The sequence below is a fragment of the Pimephales promelas genome, chromosome 3, assembly GCF_988280905.1.
Source record: "Pimephales promelas chromosome 3, fPimPro1.hap1.1, whole genome shotgun sequence".
Lineage (NCBI taxonomy): Eukaryota > Metazoa > Chordata > Actinopteri > Cypriniformes > Leuciscidae > Pimephales > Pimephales promelas.
Genome location: NC_142771.1, coordinates 5,599,794 through 5,619,835, shown reverse-complemented (window position 1 = coordinate 5,619,835; position 20,042 = coordinate 5,599,794). Strand labels below are relative to the sequence as shown.

General features: G+C 40.2%; 1 protein-coding gene across 1 annotated transcript; it reads left to right on the top strand.

Annotated features, from left to right (window-relative positions):
* Positions 1 to 252: 252 nt before the first annotated feature.
* On the top strand, positions 253 to 15,713 carry gpr139 (G protein-coupled receptor 139). The gene is made up of 2 exons (XM_039652130.2): positions 253 to 562; positions 9,991 to 15,713. The coding sequence occupies exons 1-2, from the start codon at positions 439 to 441 to the stop codon at positions 10,956 to 10,958; spliced, it is 1,092 nt and encodes a 363-aa protein (XP_039508064.1). The 5' UTR covers positions 253 to 438; the 3' UTR covers positions 10,959 to 15,713.
* The last annotated feature ends 4,329 nt before the right edge of the window (positions 15,714 to 20,042 follow it).

The following is a 20,042-nucleotide window of genomic DNA, read 5'->3' as shown; positions in this document are numbered from 1 at the left end:
TGACAAACTGCCCGAATGCTAAGCATCACTGTGGTGTGAACTAGCCGAGTCATGCTACAGCTCTTATTTACTCGCGGGTCGCCCTTCATCCGCACGAGTGTGTCACCTCTCGCTGGTGTCGACACCAATCGTCTCTTCACGCCTCTCGCTCTTCCAGTGTTCTTCTCCTTCACACCCCCCTCCTTTCTCGTCACTTATTTTCACCTTTTTTGCGTTCACCAGCTCTAACACCCCCCTCTCTCTCTCTCTCTCTCTCACCTCACACACACACTCTTCCTCACATCCCTGCCTCTCTTCCCATCACATCGCCCGACTTCATCTCCTCTCGTCCACGCGCACACACTCGCAGTCGTTCTCCGACCCTCACACGTGCCAGCCGGCTCTCCCTCAGCTCGTCCTGCGGTCCGGCTGTGGTTCGTCTCCTCTCCGGAGCTTGCCATGGAGCACAGCCACATCTTCACCGTACTGTCCACCAACTCCAGCTCTTGGAGTCCTCGCGGTTGCCCTCTCGGACAGTTCCCCATCATCTACTACAGTTCGTTGCTGTGCCTCGGCCTGCCCGGTAAGATCATTAGTGTGCATGTGTTTATGAAGTGCATGCTGTGAGTGCATGCTATGTTCACATTTGTGGGCGATCAATACTTCCTCAAAGTCTCGTTGTTTAATGCATGGCTTTGTGAGGGGTGAGAGACATCCACATTTGCAATCCATCAATACAGTTTTTCACGGAGATTGCTTAGTGCACAATCCGCATGCTTTTGGATACATGTTCACAATCACATTTGTGGCCGAGTTGAATTTTTTTTCCCACTCAATCTTGATAAGTACATCCTTGTAACGTAACCTTGTGGGACGTCAGAACTGTGGGAAAACAGGTTTCCAAAGGTCATCTGTGTGAATACAGAGTCTCACATCATTTCCATGGACTTGTAATCATAAACCAGCTTAGAAATACCCGTTATCCCACAGATGATGAAATTAGATCCGGCTCGGACTGGAATGACCTGGGGAGCAAGAACATCTTGAGTAGTCGTCATATTAATAATTGGCCTCAGGCGTTTAATTTTTTTAAGATTACGTTTTGTCCCTATACACAATTGGAGGTTGATTGCCTATTGATGACAATTGGTATTATTCGCAGGTGAGCTGCACATTTAATCGAAGCTTCCCTCGCAGGTCGGGTGGCGTGTGGCACAGTTTCAGCGGAATGATTTCTTTTGTCAGATTGAGATAAATCACTGTGCCCTTGAGCGAAGCACTCAGCCTGAGCAGTTTACACAAATATTTTCATTTGCTGTCGGAGGCAGTCAGCCTTCCTGTTGCTCGGATGCTAAGTAGCGGCTTGGATTTCCGACTCTGGTGCGGGTTTGTGGGACAAACAAGAAGCGTGATGAGACGAGATTAGTGTCTTTATTCAGCGCTGTGTGAAAGTCATCACACCTGGCAGTGATTCTGGGTGGATGATGAAGGTGAAGAAGAGAAACCTCTCAAAGGCACTGAGCACAGAAAGTGAGAAAAACACAGAGAACGGGTGGGGTGAAGAGTGAGGTTGTTTTTACAGTAACAAACAGCATTTTATATATCAAGGAACATGATACATTTTAAAATAATGTCTGAAGGAAAGTGTGCATTTTAGACGCTGCAAATATATCATTTTTAATCACCTTTTTGCTTTCGCAATCCTTATTTTTTATTTATTTTTTAAATGTAGATCACCACTTAATTGTAAAATTGCATAAAAATGAATAGTTGACTTTTAAAAAAACTTTTGCTGATAATTTACTCACCCCCATGTCATCCAAGATGTCCACGTCTTTCTTTCTTCAGTCGAAAATAAATTAAGGTTTTTGATGAAAACATTCCAGGATTTTCTCCATATAATGGACTTCAATGGGAACCAAACGGTCCAAGGTCCAAAAGAGAGTTTCAGTGCAAACTGTTCAAAGGGCTTTAAATGATTCCAGACGATGAATAAGGGTCTTATCAAGCGAAAAGATTTAATAAATATTTAACAAAGTTTAAGTTTTATAAGCCCTTGCTCTGTTCTGTGATGCGCGTTTGTGACTCTCCCGTTTGAACTCGTTTATCAAAACGAACAAATCTTTTTTTTATGTCATTTGGTTCATTCAACAAACGAAATGAACGATTTGACTCGGGAAAAGATTTGTTCATTTTGATGGTGTCGTCTGGTGTCGTTTAAAGCCCTTTGAACAGTTTGCAGTTTGCACTGAAACTCTCTTTTGGACCTTGAACTGTTTGGTTCCCATTGAAGTCCATTATATGGAGAAAAATCCTGGAATTTTTTCATCAAAAACCTTGATTTCTTTTCGACTGAAGAAAGAAAGACATGGACATCTTGGATGACATGGGGGTGAGTAAATTATCAGCAAAAGTTTTTTTTAAAACTAAAAGCAGTGGGATGCATGTCTGATCTGAAACAAAAATATGCTAAATGATAATTGCATATTTAGAGCGGCAAAAAAAGCTTTTAACAAGGAAGAGACATTGACGTCAAAGACAACGTTCAGGTGTAAGTCTATTTAAATTAGACACACTGCCTCACACATGCTCATGTTGCTTAAAAAAATAATAATTTTCTTCAAATAACGCAAGGTCTGCATGGCTGTGAACTAAGAGGCAACTTGTGAGAATCTGTAATTTACAGTTTAATAAAACTTGAACATTTTATGATTGTACTGTATACACCCCAAACCACAGAAATACGAGTGTGTTGAGATGAGCTCATGCCCGTTTGATCGATTGCTGGAGGTTAAGCTCATAAAGGTCACTAATTGGAAGCGGTTAGTCTTATTTCGTGCCTTTCTGAACTGAAGGACTGCTTGATGGATGTGTTTTGGTGATTTCTATTAAAGATGAAGGGTTTTTATCCGGAGAGTGACTATCCTGGAAGGTCACAGATCTACCGTAACGATCCTCTGGCCGGCTCTACATTACCCTGGTGGTGTTATTTGCCACTTAAGAGGTGGAGCCAATGATTTTCAATTTAGGTAAACGATCCAGGGCTCTCTGAGAGCTCACGGCCTCGATGAGGAAAGTGCTTGTGAGCTTTTTTTGTGTTCGGGTCATGACCATCCAGAAAGTCTGGAAACCCGAGAGTTGCTGAACCCAGAGGGAAAAGTTCATCGCAGACTTTATCTTGTTATATCTGAGCACAGTTTGACACAACGTTAAGATCTTTTCTGAAATACTTTTAGATGAATGTGAGATTACTGAGATCTCATTCATAGGACAAACATCGGAGAAGCAGGAGACTAGGTGCGTTTTAATCGATCGGATCACAGGTAGACGAGGGAGACACATTCCTGTGTGTTTTGATCCGTCTCTTTGTCCACTTTCAACCACTTCTGTCCTGATTTCGTCGAGGGGAGGGTTTTTGTCAGATCTTTCGATCTAATGGACGAAATAAGCTTGCACTTTACATATGAACTCGAAGAAAAAAACATACGGAGAACAGCAGTTTTCATTTCTGCTCTGATATCCACAAGACCAGCCGAACCCTAAGTGATCATTTTAATGCTACTGGCCCAAATAATTCATGCTTTTCTCATCATCAGCAAAGAGCTGCTGACATCCAATTTGACTTTTTCTTGGCTTTCTCTGCCACAACAATGGTGTTATACAAACACACAGTCACAACAGCCAAAGAAAAGCTAATGTATGAATTATTGGGACCAAGAGCCCAACTAAAGCAAACACTGATCACCACAATGGTGACAAAATGAAATATCACCATCTAAACAATGTAAGGAAATTACATCGAAATAAACATGAGTTTTAATTTAATGCATCCTGAGAGTGTTTATTTGGTCCAGAGCAGTATAAATTGTCTAAATGAGACCATAAGTTATGTTGAAAATATGTCCACAATGGCCACATTTGAACTAGTTTTTAAACTTGTATGATAGTTCGATGAAAGTCTATATCGGACGTGCAGAACACGTTACAAAAAGACTCCTCGGTGGACATCTTTTCAACGTCCGACTTTATGACAAAGACGTTGAAAAGACGTGTTTTGGACATCATTTGCTCAGTGGGCAGTAAGTCTGTGTTAGAAATCAGGAATGGTGAGAGAACATCATGATTGGGATGTTTTTCATCTTTAAAGGGGAAATGAAACAGTCAATCAAGATAGATTTCCACTATAATCAACAGAAGAAACATGACAAACATATAAAAGAAAAAACGTTATATCTTTTGCCGCCAGGGCGCCGCCATTGTGCAGGTGACGTCACGGGGTTGGTTGGCTTCAGTTTAACAGGCTCTGGGCATCGAATATCGCGACATCAAACTGTGTTTACATCAGTGTTTTGACCACGGACGACTAATGTTAGGTACAGTCATTAGACAAAAAGACGACGTCTAATGTTATATGTTAACAAACTGCACATAAACATTGTTCACGATATCTGCAATCATATTCTTGTCATGTCATATTCACCTTTTTTTTTCTTTCATATGTTTACATTTGTCATGTTTCTTCTATAATTGTTGATTATAGTGGAAATCCATCTTGTAAATCATGTTACCTATATTGACTGTTTCATTTCCCCTTTAAAACAAACTTGGGTGTTTAGCTGACAAAGTTTAAATCCCTTCTTTCCAGCGCTCTTCCCATAATATTTACTCTTTATTTGCAATCCGATCGACGAAAAAGCTTTTTAATCCCAGGTGGGCCACAAATGGAAAAACAAATGAAATAGCAAAGAGATCTCATCAGCAATGTTTCTTTTGCAGTATTTGCATATTTTGCACAGTTTCATTATTACAAACTCATTATTTATTTGAACTGACAAAAGTTTAGACAATTTTACAATGCAAAAAAAATAATAAAATAAACTTTGTAAGATGTCACCTGTTGAATGTAACCCCCAACATTGCAAGGGTCGTGTAACAACATCTGCCCAATACTGTAGACTATATACTATATAATGAAAGAAAAGCATGCAGAATCAAGTATGTAATGTAAACAATACTCTAGTTTTCCATTCTGACACAAACACAAGTGAATTGAAAGCAAACAGCCATTTAAATTGAAGTGAAATCAATATACTTACGGTGTTGACCAACTAAATGGAAATGCCAGGAAATGTACGAGCTCCAGGGCGCAGTGCATCCCTTTTGTTTGTCTAAATAAAGTACATTCTCAGCGGAGAGATTAATCCAGAGAAAGCCAAATCCACAAACAAAAGGACAATGGACAGTGGAGTATAAAGGAGGAATAAAGCGGACAAGGAAAGTATAACTGGGAGTTGAGAGTGGGATTTGGTGAATCTGGGTTTTATTTTGGACTGCAGCCTTAGTGACACTCTGATACACATGAACACACACTGACAAACTGATCCACACAGCCAAGGACATACAGATCCACGGCCCGATAACTTAAAGACTCACTGAAACAAACTGTCAGGATTAAATGAACACATGCGAGTCAGAAGTGAGTCATTCAGTTTCACAGATAACATCCATTACTATGACAAAAAATGTTGAAATTTATTTTAGGCTGTTGTCACAGAAACAGACACAAAAATAACCTTCATTATCCTGTTAGTGATCCACAAAAAAGGGAAAAAAAGGAGTGAGTTTGACACCGGAAAGCTTGTTTTGTGTAGCCTGTAGAAAAGAAAGACAAATCTAAAATGAGATCTGTATTGTTTCCATAGAAAGCAACGGCATCAAGAGGAGACATGTCTCTTGAATCTCGGGATTTTCTCTTTATAAAAGATCCCACGTTTCAGAAGAGCCCTTAATTGTGCTGAGATTTGCTCAACTCAAATTAACTTATCATATATATATATTCATTTTAGAAATGAAGGTTCTGTAGCCTCGAATATTGAACCATGTTGAGTCAGAATTCAAAACTGCGTTGAATCATTTGACAATAATAATATACTAAAGACTAATAATTATTAAACTGTTTCCGAAATTGCCCCATACCCTTAGATTGGACCAGTGCACTATGAAGGGACAGCCATTTGTAGTGGACAAAACCATTTCAAAGTCACTTTAAGACAAGCCCTTTCAGTCAGAGGACATCTTTGAAACGCCTCTCAGTCATGCAAGCGCATCTCCTACAGTATCTCTTTGAATGGGGAAACATCAAATTCACCAAAACTGTTTGCCAAGCTCCAATGAAATCACCAATGAAATCTGACAACTGTCTCGTAAATTTTGTTTCGCTCGAATCATGACAGAAAACAACACTTCAGGCTGGATCAAGCTAATGCGCTTTGGAAGCGGAGCTTCTGACGGCAGCTGCGGTGACGCGATTGGCTCTTATTTAGAAGGCGGGACTTGTTCCGCCATTTTCCCCATTCAAAACAATACGAGCGATGCGTCTTGTGTTAGTCTTTCAGTGCACTCATTCAATCCCACAATGCACCGCAATAATGAGTGTACAAGCGATGCACACTCAACGGCTAGACAATACCCATAATGCACTGTGATGGTCGAATGAATTCCCGTTTCTGGCCAGAAGATGGCGCCCACATCTGAATCATCCATCCATTTTCCAAACCGCTGGTCCAATGTGGGTTCAGCGTAATATCATACAGGTATAGACAGGCACTCGGTGTCTGAATTCACTCAATTGTTTTCATTCACTCGTTCACTTCAAGTGCAGTAATGTAGGGATTAGTGAATGAGGGTATAGGGGGTTCAAACACAGCCCTTTTCTGAACTTGGCATACACGAAAGTTTTTCAAATCAAGCTTCCCAAGCACTGTTCACTTCCTGTCTGTAAACCAATGGGAAACATTAATTTTAGAGGTTATAACGTATTGTAATGAAACTACATATTCAAAGAATGCAACATCGTATGCTTTCCAAAATGCGTCCAACAAAGGCACAAGGGAGATTTAAAGGAGTAGTTCACTTTTCAAAAAACTTTTGCTGATAATTTACTCACCCCCATGTCATCCAAGATGTCCATGTCTTTCTTTCTTCAGTCGAAAAGAAATTAAGGTTTTTGATGAAAACATTCCAGGATTTTTCTCCATATAATGGACTTCAATGGGAACCAAACGGTTCAAGGTCCAAAAGAGAGTTTCAGTGCAAACTGCAAACTGTTCAAAGGGCTTTAAACGATTCCAGACGATGAATAAGGGTCTTATCTAGTGAAATGATCGGCCATTTAAAAAAATAAATAACAAAGTTTAAGTTTTATAAGCTCAAATGCTCGCCTTGCTCTGTTCTGTGATGCGCATTCGTGACTCTCCTGTTCGAACTCGTTTATCAAAATGAACGAATCTTTTCCCGAGTCAACTTCATTTAGTTCGTTGAATGAACCAAATGACACGAAAAAAGATTCATTCATTTTGATAAACGAGTTCAAACAGGAGAGTCACAAACGCACATCACAGAACAGAGCAAGGCGACCATTTGAGCTTATAAAACTTAAACTTTGTTATTTATTTTTTTAAATGGCCGATCATTTCACTAGATAAGACCCTTATTCATCGTCTGGAATCGTTTAAAGCCCTTTGAACAGTTTGCACTGAAACTCTCTTTTGGACCTTGAACCGTTTGGTTCCCATTGAAGTCCATTATATGGAGAAAATCCTGGAATGTTTTCATCAAAAACCTTAATTTCTTTTCGACTGAGGAAAGAAAGACATGGACATCTTGGATGACATGGGGGTGAGTAAATTATCAGCAAGTTATTTTTTAAAAGTGAACTACTCCTTTAAAGCCAATTAGCATTCAGCATCACATTTGTGCGTCATTTAACCTGTCTGTAAACACAAGAGAAGAGGAGTTATTATTTATTTAGTCATTTGTATCAATAAAATACAAATTAACGAAGGATCTCATGGATTTGCCATAATGAAGGAGTAAAGGATGGGGTTTAATCCACATTTAATAAGCATTCTAGCTCTGCAAAAATAATAGTAGTAGTGTGCTAATGCTATTCCTCTGACCACACACCTAAAAACACTTTAATTAAGCCTCCAAATGGGCAATACAATTTTCCTCTGGGAACAGTGCTCCAATGACTGCGTAGTGTTTTATTTGCGCGTGGAGATCAACTGTGAGAGAGATAGATTTGCGTTTTTTCCTTAAGAGGTAAAAGAGAACTTTTCTTCAAACTTGATTATCGATGAAACGCATCTCTGTCTGTCCCTCAATATTTCGATACATCTATAACAGGATGCTTGTGTGCCTGCCTGAGATTGCAGGCGTTTATGCAAATGTGTGAGTTTTGAAGCTGGAGTCTTTGTAATTTGTAATCAGCTGATGTTGTGGAACTGTGCAGTGCGATTCTCCAGACTCCTGACTGGCATATGTAATCCAACGCCATCTTTATTAGCAGCCCGAACGACTGTCAGGCAGACGGGTGCAAAACACTTTGAAGTTTTTCATCCAGTATACCGTCCATTGGCTACGGTGGGGCGACAGGTAGGACATTGGCTGTGAATTTCTTTTTAGGTTAACACACCAGAATGTTTCCTGAGGTCTATTGTAGTGAGGCCTGTGTTTGGCTTGAACAAAGGCAGCACTTTTGTGTGCACGCTCTTTACATCACAGCGAGAGGTCACAGCAATCGCTGGTCATTTCTTACACCCGTACATCTCACTCTGCCTGAGCGTGACCAACAAACGATACAGGTTTGGATGGCAGAGCAGTGAAAGGGTTCGAAGAGGAAGGGGCGGATGCTGTATCATTGGGTCTTTTCTCCTGGGTCATTGTGACCTGGATGCAGAGAATTGCATTTGCACCAGCGCTTGGATGTAATTGTGCACATGTTGCGGCTGCTTGTTCAGGTTTTATAGAAGGTCGCAATAAGACAAAGGTGAAAGCTGTGGAGGAAAACTAAACAGGGACGAATTGAATCATGTTTCACGTGTGTGAATTTGTGTGCACGTGTGTCAACATCTGAACGTGCATGTGTATGAATGAGTGCACGTGTGTGTGAACGTGAATGTGCATCTCAATGCAATATTGTATGATTCATTCTTGCACTCGTAAGTTTAAAGGAGTAGTTCACTTTTGAAAAAACGTTTGCTGATAATTTACTCATCCCCATGTCATCCAAGATGTCCATGTCTTTCTTTCCTCAGTCGAAAAGAAATTAAGGTTTTTGATGAAAACATTCCAGGATTTTTCTCCAAATAATGGACTTACATGGGAACCAGACGCTCCGAGGTCCAAAAGACAGTTAATATCAGTTTCAGATGCAGCTTCAAATTCCTTTAAACGACACCAGACGATGAATAAGGGTCTTATCATGAGAAACGATCGGTTATTTCAAAACTTATTCCAAAAATGCTAGCCTTGCTCTATTCTGTGAGGCGCGTTTGCAACGTCACGTAATACGTAATTACGTTCAAAAGGTCACGGGCGACGTAGCCGGAAGTACAGAGTCAGTGTTTACAAGTTGAACGCATTGGTTGAACGTGCAAACTAACTCAAACGCCATTTACAAAAAAAGGAATTAAAAGGTAAAACAACGATGTCGGACGATTTTGATTCTGTACTTCCGGCTACGTCGCCCGTGACCTTTTAAACGTAATAACGTATTACGTGATGTGCCTCACAGAACAGAGCAAGGCTAGCATTTGTCCTTAGAAAAGGTACATTTTTGGAATAAGTTTTGAAATAACCGATAGTTTCGCGTGATAAGACCCTTATTCAACGTCTGGTGTCGTTTAAAGACATTTGAACAGTTTGCACTGAAACTGTCTTTTGGACCTTGGACCGTCTGGTTCCCATTGAAGTCCATTATATGGAGAAAAATCCTGGAATGTTTTCATCAAAAACCTAAATTTATTTTCGACTGAGGAAAGAAAGACATGGACATCTTGGATGACATGGGGGTGAGTAAATTATCAGCAAAAGTTTTTTCAAAAGTGAACTAATCCTTTAATAAAGAAGCATTTTTGTTATCCTGCAAGCCTGACTTCATCCCTTTCTCACCCACTCCTCCCTCCCTCTCTCTTCACACCACCTCCATCTTCTTCTCACGCTCCTCAGCAAACATCCTCACGGTAATCATCCTTTCTCAGCTGGTGCTGCGGCGGCAGAAATCTTCCTACAACTACCTGTTGGCCCTGGCCGTAGCCGACATCCTGGTCCTGCTGCTGATCGTGTTCGTGGACTTCCTTTTGGAGGACTTCATTCTGGGAGCGCCTCTGCCTCACTCGCTCAACAAAGCCGTGCAGGTTCTGGAGTTCTCCTCCATCCACACCTCCATCTGGATCACGGTGCCCCTGACCGTGGACCGCTACATCGCCGTGTGCCATCCGCTGCGCTACCACACCGTATCCTACCCGGCCCGAACCCGCAAAGTGATCTTGACGGTGTACGCCGGCTGCCTGATCTCCAGCATCCCGTACTACTGGTGGCCGGAGCTGTGGCACGGACTCCCGGGAGCGAGTAACGGTGGCCGGAGCAGCAGTGCAGGGCAGCACGTGTTGGTTTGGGTTCACTGCGCCACGGTTTACCTGCTCCCCTGCTCCGTTTTCTTCTCGCTCAACGCCATCATCGTACGCAAGCTCCGCTGCCGGCGTAGCTGCTTCCGGCTTCGCGGATACTCAACCGGAAAGACCACGGCAATCCTGCTGGCTATCACCTCGGTGTTCGCCGTTCTGTGGGCGCCGCGCACCCTCATGATCCTCTACCATCTTTACACGGCGCAGCCGGCGACTCCCGGCCCCGCCAGATTGCTGCACTTGGTCACGGATGTGGCAAACATGCTCGCGCTGCTAAACACCGGGGTCAACTTCTTCCTGTATTGTTTCATCAGCAAGCGTTTCCGCAGGATGGCCGGGACTGTGCTAAAGGCGTTATTCCGATGTAGAAAGCAGCCTCCGCCTTTTTACGCCAGTCACAACTTCTCCATCACCAGCAGCCCATGGATCTCGCCGGCCAACTCGCACTGCATCAAGATGCTGGTGTACCAGTACGACAAGAACGGCAAACCAGTCTGCATATCCTCTTGATCGCCAACTCAAGCGATGCCTTGCCAACGTAACCCTGGCTGAGCCAGGCAAGCTTGGGGAAAGTCCTTCCAATTGGTGACGAGCAGAAGGCGTTGATCGGTTTGTTAGGAAGTGCCTCAATAAGAGATCCAACGTCAGGTTCTGAGTCATCTCGCGGCCAAAATGAGGTTCTTTCTCTGGCAATGAAACACGCAGGAGTGGTCGTTTTTAACCGATAACATGTATTAATGCAAAAAAAAAAGACACTTGCCCTTGCGTTCCAGGCGATGATGACTGTCCATTTGCTCCAATATACATATCGATGTGATTAAAAGACCAGTTTGTCTCTAGGGCTAGGCGATATGGCTAAAAATGCATCAATATTTTTCCATTTCCTCGCCAAAAAATTTAAAACGCGATTTTGTGCCCCCCGTAGCTATAAAAATAACTATGGTTACAAAGTACATATATTTGGTGCTCAACCAATACATGTGATTCTGTTTTGACATGTTGTAAAAAGAAATGGCTTACTGTCTTTATAAGCGAAACTTTTAACATTTTCCAGATATAGCTACACAGTATTCCCTAATTTTATACCGTCAGAATAGATATTGCAATAAAATTGCCTGTATTCAATGTATCGCCAAGACCTAGCTAGCATGTTTTTCAGTTGATTGCAAACCAAAGCAACATTTTACATGCAGAAAAAGGATTTAACGCTGGAGCCAACAAGATGTTACTGTATGTGAACCACATTTCCACTCTAACCTTCTCAGCAAAGAGACAGAGCACTCTCTCCCTTTGTGACATTAAAAAACAACACTGGCATTTTGGTTTAATATGTTGTTGGTCTCCAAGGGCTGCTCGCGAACAACACAAGCTCATATTTAAGGCTTGTGTTGGAAACCCGCTTCAGTATCGCTGCCTGATGGAGATGAAACGCAAAGACTTAAAGCTTGTGGTGCAACTGACTGTTAAATGTACAATTAAGGCAAAAAATACCTTTAGAGTGGAATTATTCTTCATCGTTTCAATCGATATACTAAGACACTCATTGCTCAGTACGTGAAATGATTTTCTATCACAGTGGCAAACACTAAATAATTAAGACTTTGAAACTTCTACCACACAGACTCATTTATCCTTTGCTGGGCAGCCTCAAGAAAAAAAAAAGAAAGAGGAAAAGAGAACGCTTTTCAAATAAAATCAATTACTTTCTCCAGAGTGAGCTATTGGGGGAAAACCACGTTCATTTATCTTCACGGCGGCGTGGAGTAACAGGCTGCCATCTGGAGTGCTTCAACTGCGGTGCATATAGCGGGGAACATGTTCGTAGATAAGGTAGACTTAAAAATGTATGATCTCTGTCGTAGACAAGACTGTATTCACCTGTCTTCTTACAGCAATGAAGGTGGTTCTGCTGAAAGCTGTGATGGTGGTAAAAATGCTTTCTTACACAACTGAAAATGGCCACTTCCCATTACAGTGTCCATGTTAAAGATTGAGGCTTTTAGTCTAATATGGCTTTTAGTCCATGTCTGTTAGCTTTATGGGCTAGTTTGAGGTACACTCTTGTACTCCTAAAAGTTGGCAACAGTTTTTCAATTTCAGGAGAATAGACCGACATATAAAAGTCCCCCTGTAGTCAATAATCTTATCCCTTAAAACACATCTTTGATCGCCAAAATTACATAAAAATATATGAATATGCCTCCAATCACTCACACCATCTCAGAGATTAACTCTGCCAATTTACTGAGGTAAACGCTGCAGAGTGAAGTCGCTCTGTACAACGCCGGACACATAACGGTAATTAATATGATTAAAAATCAGCATCCTTACAAACGGATTGAACAACCAGCGGAGAAAGGCATATAGTTCATCATAACACCGTAATATACAAACGAGGCGTATTGATAAATCTACCCAATTTTTCATATCAACAGAAAAATATACAGGGTGACCCTGGCATCTCTCGAGGCTCCCCTGCTAGTTCGCTGTTAACGATATGCAAAAGCCTGCCGGTACTTCGACGTGATTGGTTAGGTAGTTTGTGACGTCAGACGTCAGTGATTTTAACCGTGTTTTTGAGACTCTTTTTTTCAAGGTTTAAGGAGGAAATACTCAGCAATGGTGTTGACTTATGAATTTGCACATGGTTTGTATTCATAGATGTGTACACTAGATGTCGCCTTGGCTACGGCAGTTCATTAGAACGAATGCGTCAATAGAGCCGCCATCTTGGAACAGTTCCTAGTTCAGATTCATTTGTGTGAACATCATACACAGCACAAAAGTCTGCCACCATCAATTAATTCGAAGTAAAGGCAGAGATAGCAGCGTTACTTAGCTACTTCCTATGACAACCATAGATATTTAAATAAAGGCTAGATGTCTCACGGCGGAGTATTTATCGTCATCACCGGCGGCCATCTTGTCACAGGCAGGCTTTCTGGCGGGCTCTGTGGTATCTGATGTTAGAAATACTCTTATCTCGTTGAAATCTTGACGGATTTACAAACGGTTTGGTTTCTTACAAACGTTATTAACGTGGCTATAATTGTGGATGATTATTTATTTATACACTTATTATTCATAAGTATGCAGTATCATAACTACATCTCTGCCGTTTATAACAAACCAGACCGTTTGAAAATCGGTAGAAAATTGAGCAAGTTACGGTGATTTAAAAAGTACATGCACCATTAAAACAATGTTACGAGTGAGCGAGCTGCCTGTGACAAGATGGCCGCCAGGTGCTGACGTCGACCTCCATTGGCCAGCAGCGCGGACGACACATCTAGCCTTTATATAGATATCTATGATGACAACACCCCTGTTCCAAGATGGCGGCGATTTTGACGCATGCAAGGTGACGTCTAGTGTATATGTCTATGGTTTGCCACCACACAGACATATAAACAACATTAAAAATGAGATTTTCACCACAGGGGGACTTTACGTTATCTTGTCAGGTCATTTTGCCACGCAAGACATGTTCCTGGATCAGCATATTTTGTTATATTCCTGTCTGAAAATATAGTCCAAACCATATCCCTACCCTGAACCCTAACCCTTAACTTATCCCTAAAATCAGAGGGAAATGATTGGTGAATAACACTGATGTAGACACACTAAACCCTGGTTGTGAGCTTAAACTTGACATTTACTCTAAACTTGTCCCGCAAATCTGATTCATTGATTGGAATGTTGTTCCGGTGTGCCGAATTTCGACCCTCTGCCAAATTATTACCTCCCTCGTTGAAGTCAGAATCTGATTGACTAATCCCAACCCCGCCCCTAATCCCAACCCCGCCCCTAATCCCAACCCACCCCTAATCCCAACCCCGCCCCTAATCCCAACCCCGCCCCTAATCCTAACCCCGCCCCTAATCACAACCCCGCCCCTAATCCTAACCCTGCCCTTAATCCTAACCCCGCCTCTAATCCCAACCCCTCCCCTAATATTAACCCCACCCTAACCCCAACCCCGCCCCTAATCCCAACCCCTCCCCCACAACTAATCCTAAACCTATCAATGCTAAGGGGGTAATATTTTAACAGGGGTCGAAAACAACGGGAACAACAAAGATGCTAATCCAGGAAAATGGCGTACTTGGCGAAATCACGTTCACAGTTTGCTGATGTAAATTAAAGGCATACAAAAAAGCACAACTTGCCCTAATAGGAAGCATGGCAATTGATTTATATTTTTTTGTGTGCAACAGTAATGAAAAATGTTCTTAATATGCAATTATTTTGTGGAGAAGCCTGTAATTATGCATACTGATTATTCTCAAATTGTAATCAATTATATTAATATGGACCCTGTAATGTAGTGTAACCAAATCAGCTTTTTTTTCCTTCTTGCTCAGTAGAAAGTTCATGAAATAGGAGCTCTATTACTGGTGACTTTGAGGTTAATCTATATAACCTGTGAGATCTGTGTCATATCAGCCAAAAATGGTGTAATAAAGTATGTACAGAATACAAATGAATGAAAACTATAGACTAGAATGTCAAGGTGCTGCTAAAGTGTCTGTACTGTACTGTATATCACCCAAACTGATCTTTATTATTTCTTATTTATTTGTTTGTTTCTACAATATTTGCCATCTTTTTTCACCTTAGAAGTGTTTTAATAAAGCAACAATCAACTTTTTCCCATGCACACATTATTTACATTAAGGGAGCATTTATGTATTTATGGAAAAGTCTCCTAAAAAATTGCAAAAAAAAAGAAGCAAAAAAAGATGAATTAATAAATGTGCTCATGTCCAGAATTTGAACAATCATGAAGCTTTTATATTTATATTACTGCCAATGTATGGACATGACAGATCATGTAAAGCCACGATCAGCCTTCATGCAAAAAAATAACAAATAAGGGGGTAAGAAACATGTTTCCAGATCCTTTAAATCTTTATAGGCAAAATATAAATGTTTATTTTTGAGCTCATACCTGAACAACAGAATATTGTACATCTAATTTTCTTTAAATATATAAGTCATTGAGGCTGTTAACCTTTAATACGTGTACGAGAATGAATGTCTGTGATCAAATATGGAGCATAATTGCATTGTATCCAATATCTTTTGACATTTTTCAATGAGATGTTTGGCTGTTCAGCCGTGAATAAATCTTTATGTGTAGGCCAAGTGAATGTATTTGTGATTTTTAAGTGAATGTACTGAATGTTATGGAAAATGGCATGCAAGTTACTCTGATGTATATTTTCTTGAACACAATAATCATTAAAAATGTATCACCTTTTACCTACTTTGAACGTTTGAAGTTAATTTGACTTTGTTTGGAGACACATTTTGCATTTCAAAAATTGAAGGGAAAAAAATGATTTTTTTTCAGTATCTTGTCAATCAATCAATCCTTCAACAGATTCAGCAAAATCTTAATGGTGCTAAAAAGACTCATTTTTTCTTCTTTTATTGATTATGAGGTGAAATATGGACAGTTTTGGCGAGATCGTGTTCTTGATCAATAATAACAGTACTCTTGGGCACGGCGCTTAAGTAGCTCTAAGTAATTAGTACATAAAAACCGATGCACAAGCAAACTCAATGTCATGTGAATCACAATCCATCACATGCAACCTCATCTGCAGCCGAAAAGGATGTGCCTTTTGTCCAGGGCCAATTTTCACTGCTATTTATTGTTTATTGTGCCTGACAGCCACGAACTTGTCATCCAACATGCCTCATTACCCATGACACACATGAGTCAATCTCCAGCAGGCCACAGGTACAGAAGCTCATTTCCACACGGGAGCGTCTGGGCTTGTCCGCCCCGGGGATCGGCCGCTGATAAAGTGCTGTTTTAATGTCCATGTTAATGGATGAATATAATGAAGTGGTACAGAAACCCAGCTGAGCAGCCCGTTCAAAGGTTTGCCTGCTTAGCTTCAGCGCGTATTGCACAAATGTCAATTATTTTTGAGGTGTATTAGCATGAAATTTACATATTTACCCCGTCCGCTTCTTAAATAAGCTGTCAACGCTCCCGTTCAGCTTAATGGCGTGTGGATCTTTTGACATTTTTTTAGCTGTAACTACACAAATTTCCAAATAATTAACAAAATACCTGTTGCACACAATCTACTCGGCTACACTGTCGTATGACGGATACTTTTTTAGCAAGTAAAAGGCCTTTTAGTATAATTGTAAAACATCCACCTCCAGGTTATGATACACGTCTTTATAATGTATTGGAGCCAGACCGATATATCGGCAGACCGATATTATCGGCCGATATTGCGCATTTTCCAAACTATCGGTATCGGCAGTTATAATGGCCGATAAATGAAAAATAAAAATTCTAAAAAATAAAATAAAAACGGACGAAACACGCTTGAACCATGTCATGAGTGTTGGAGTTGTATAGTTTGTCCACCAGAGGGCACTCTACACCGTTCCTGTTGGCAACACTCGTTGAGTTGGTCACGATACATTGCTTGAATAACAATTAAAAGAACATCCCCATCAGTTCTCTTACCTCAAATAAGCATGACAACATTTGTGACTATCATGTCCAGTTTAAAAAAAAATAAATAAATAAAATAAATAAATAAAATATCGGCCGATATATCAGAATATCGGATTTTAAAACCCAAAAATATTTGTATCGGTATCGGCCTTCAAAATCCTTTATCGGTCGGGCTTTTGAGGAATGTTTATTTGTTCATCTCTCAATCGTCATTGTATTGCTCTGCATTTTATTTTTAAACTCTACAGAGCTCTGATCATAAAACTAAAGGTGCAGTAAATGATTTCTGAGTAGAAACACTTGATATTTCAAATCAACCCATATAAACACACCCCTCCCTTAATTGCTCCGCCCCCAAAATGCACAAACATGAAGGAAAATGAACACTTTTTAAAATCAGAGCTGGGCAACAATTAATCGCATCCAAAATAAAAGTTTGTGTTTACATAATGCTGCGTATAATTATTTTGTTTATATAAATACACACACATGTATATTTAAAAAAAAATGTGTTATAAAATATTCATATTATATATATAATATACATTTTGTATATACATACAATATAAACATGCATATTTCTTAAATATATACATGCATGTGAGTGTATTTATATGTACAAAATAATTACACACACGTATTATGTAAACACAAACTCTTAATTTGGATGCGATTAATCGCGATAAATCGTTGCCCAGCACTAAAATATTTCCTTTTTTTTTAAAAAAAGCAATACAAATTGGCAGAAAATGACAAAAAATAAAATAAAATAAAAACATTAATGCTGCTGTGAGGGTGTTTTTTTTTTCCTGATTTTTCAGGAAGTCACAGCGAATTTGATAGGCTATTTTTCTCTATCTCTCTGTCCACTATTGTGGATTTTTTTCTTTAATTTTAGATAATAATAAAAAAATATATTCGCTGTCGTCTACGATTCACTTACGATTTAAATTGTGCATCTGAGAACCCTGGAAATGTGAAAAGGGTACATAAAGCAAAGAAGACCAATGAATGGCAAGGAATAAATTCAGTGGCGGAACTAGAGTTTTATACATGGGGTGGCCAGGGGGTGGCCACTGCTATTTTTGGGGGTACACACACACACACACACACACACACACAGTGGAAGTAATTGGGTCACTCTGTTTGTAATAAGTGTTGAACATCCAAAATATTAGCAGAAAACAAAGCTGAAGCACCAAGGAGATAAGATACAGTAGCATGTGTCTGTTTTGAACTGCTATGTTTATTTACAAAAAAAAAAATCACATTTACAAACTTTTTTTTTAATTAGATACAGCAGTCATCAAGCAGACATCTACTTCAAAATTTAAACAAATTTTAGTGCCCATCAATTAAAACAACACAATTCTGCGGTTCTGATGAAGAAACGGAGAAAAATGCCTTTAAAGTTTTTTTTATACCAGCCAGTCAAACATGTTATGTGTAGATTATGTGGTAATGCATCTCCGAAACAGGACATAATTTAACCCAGATATTTTTTCACAAGACAGACATGTCATAAAGCCCATTACAAGTCTTAACTCATTTTTGACCAAATATCATATGTAATTTTCGTTACTGTGCTTTGCCTTTGTAGGGCAGTGTGTGCAGGGCTGCCAACTCTCACGCATTGAGTGTGAGACAATTCTCACGCTACACCCCCGATTTCTCATGCTAATGTGTCAAGCCGGTCACTAAAATACCTGAAAAGATGAGTTTATCTATAGTTCCACCCGTTGAGCCACTCGTGATCGACTAGTTTTACCGCAAATTAGTTAATTAAAATATCCTCTAATCTAGAGCGAACGTGCATACGAGACAGATGTTGAGCTCATAACGGCGCGGACGCAAAGCCAGGACTGGAGCCAAAGCCCGTTCCTCTCTGCACTCTAAGCGTTCTGTTATCACTCCGCCTCCATCCACTACGGGTTTTCCAGTCTCACGCACAGGAAAAATGGACGATTTTAAAAGATAATCTTGTTTTATTTTTTATGTAAAAAACTGCTCCGTGTCCGATTTTAAAAGATAAGTTAATCTTATTTTTTCTTTTTATGTATCACAAACGTCTGAATTTATAATACTCAATGTAATGACTTGGAAAGTATTCTAGCACTACACGTTTAATTCATTTTCCAGCTGCCTTTTTGCACCCAGGTAAAAAGAACAATTATACAAATTCTACGAACACTTTTAGTTTGCTAACAAAAATATCGTTGTCATTGAACTATGCCGTTAACGACCGACTTGCGACCATAGTTGGCCAACCTTTCGGGAAACGCACCCAGAACGCATCACGGCATGGTAGCCTACTGTATGCGTATATTAATGTATTCGGAGTAAACAACCCTGATGCTAAAACTTACTTTAAATATGATGTTTCTTCTGTGAAGATGAAGACGTATCCTGACTTGCAACCATCTCTCGTCCTCTGCTGCTCGTCTGTTTGAAAAATGCGCGCGTGCTGACGAAAGTTTTTTTTTTATTATTATTATTAATCAGCATCAGCAACTGCCAATAAAATTTTGGGGTGGCACCCGGGGTGGCCAATCGCATGTCAGGGGTGTCCAGTGCCACCCCGGACCCCCCTCTGGCTCCGCCACTGAATAAATTGAACATACAGTAAGTTACACAAGATTTAACGTTAGTTATACAATCAAGAGATGTTAGTTGCAATCAGCAGACCACCTCCAGACAAACAATGAAACTCAAAACTGTCCTGTGTTACTAGAGCTAACATTACAGCTTATCTTGGACTCGGTTACTAGTGAAACAGCAAAACCAATTGTGGAGCAGAAACAACTCTGCGTCCTTTTTCAGGCCTTCACGCTTATTTTTACGGCACTGGAAAACTTGGGAGACTCAAAGTATTTCAGAGAGGCTAGCAATAGGCTAGCATGAGATCCCACCTTCTTCACAGCGCTCCCTAAAGCTATAGACCATTTCACAAGATGTAAACAACACTGGTCCAGAAGCACTTCCTGTTTCAGTTTGTAACTGTTTTCTTTATTTCACATGTAAAGAAAACATCTTAAAGATGTTTGTTTAACTTTTTGATTCAGTTTTAAATGTTCTGTTGGTTGTATTTTATCCCAGCTTTTATG

Excerpts from the sequence above, each read along its gene's own strand:
- gpr139 (XM_039652130.2), top strand. The coding sequence starts at position 439 with ATGGAGCACAGCCACATCTTCACCGTACTGTCCACCAACTCCAGCTCT. Across the intron at positions 563-9,990 it reads GCTGTGCCTCGGCCTGCCCG|CAAACATCCTCACGGTAATC; the intron begins GTAAGATCATTA and ends CACGCTCCTCAG.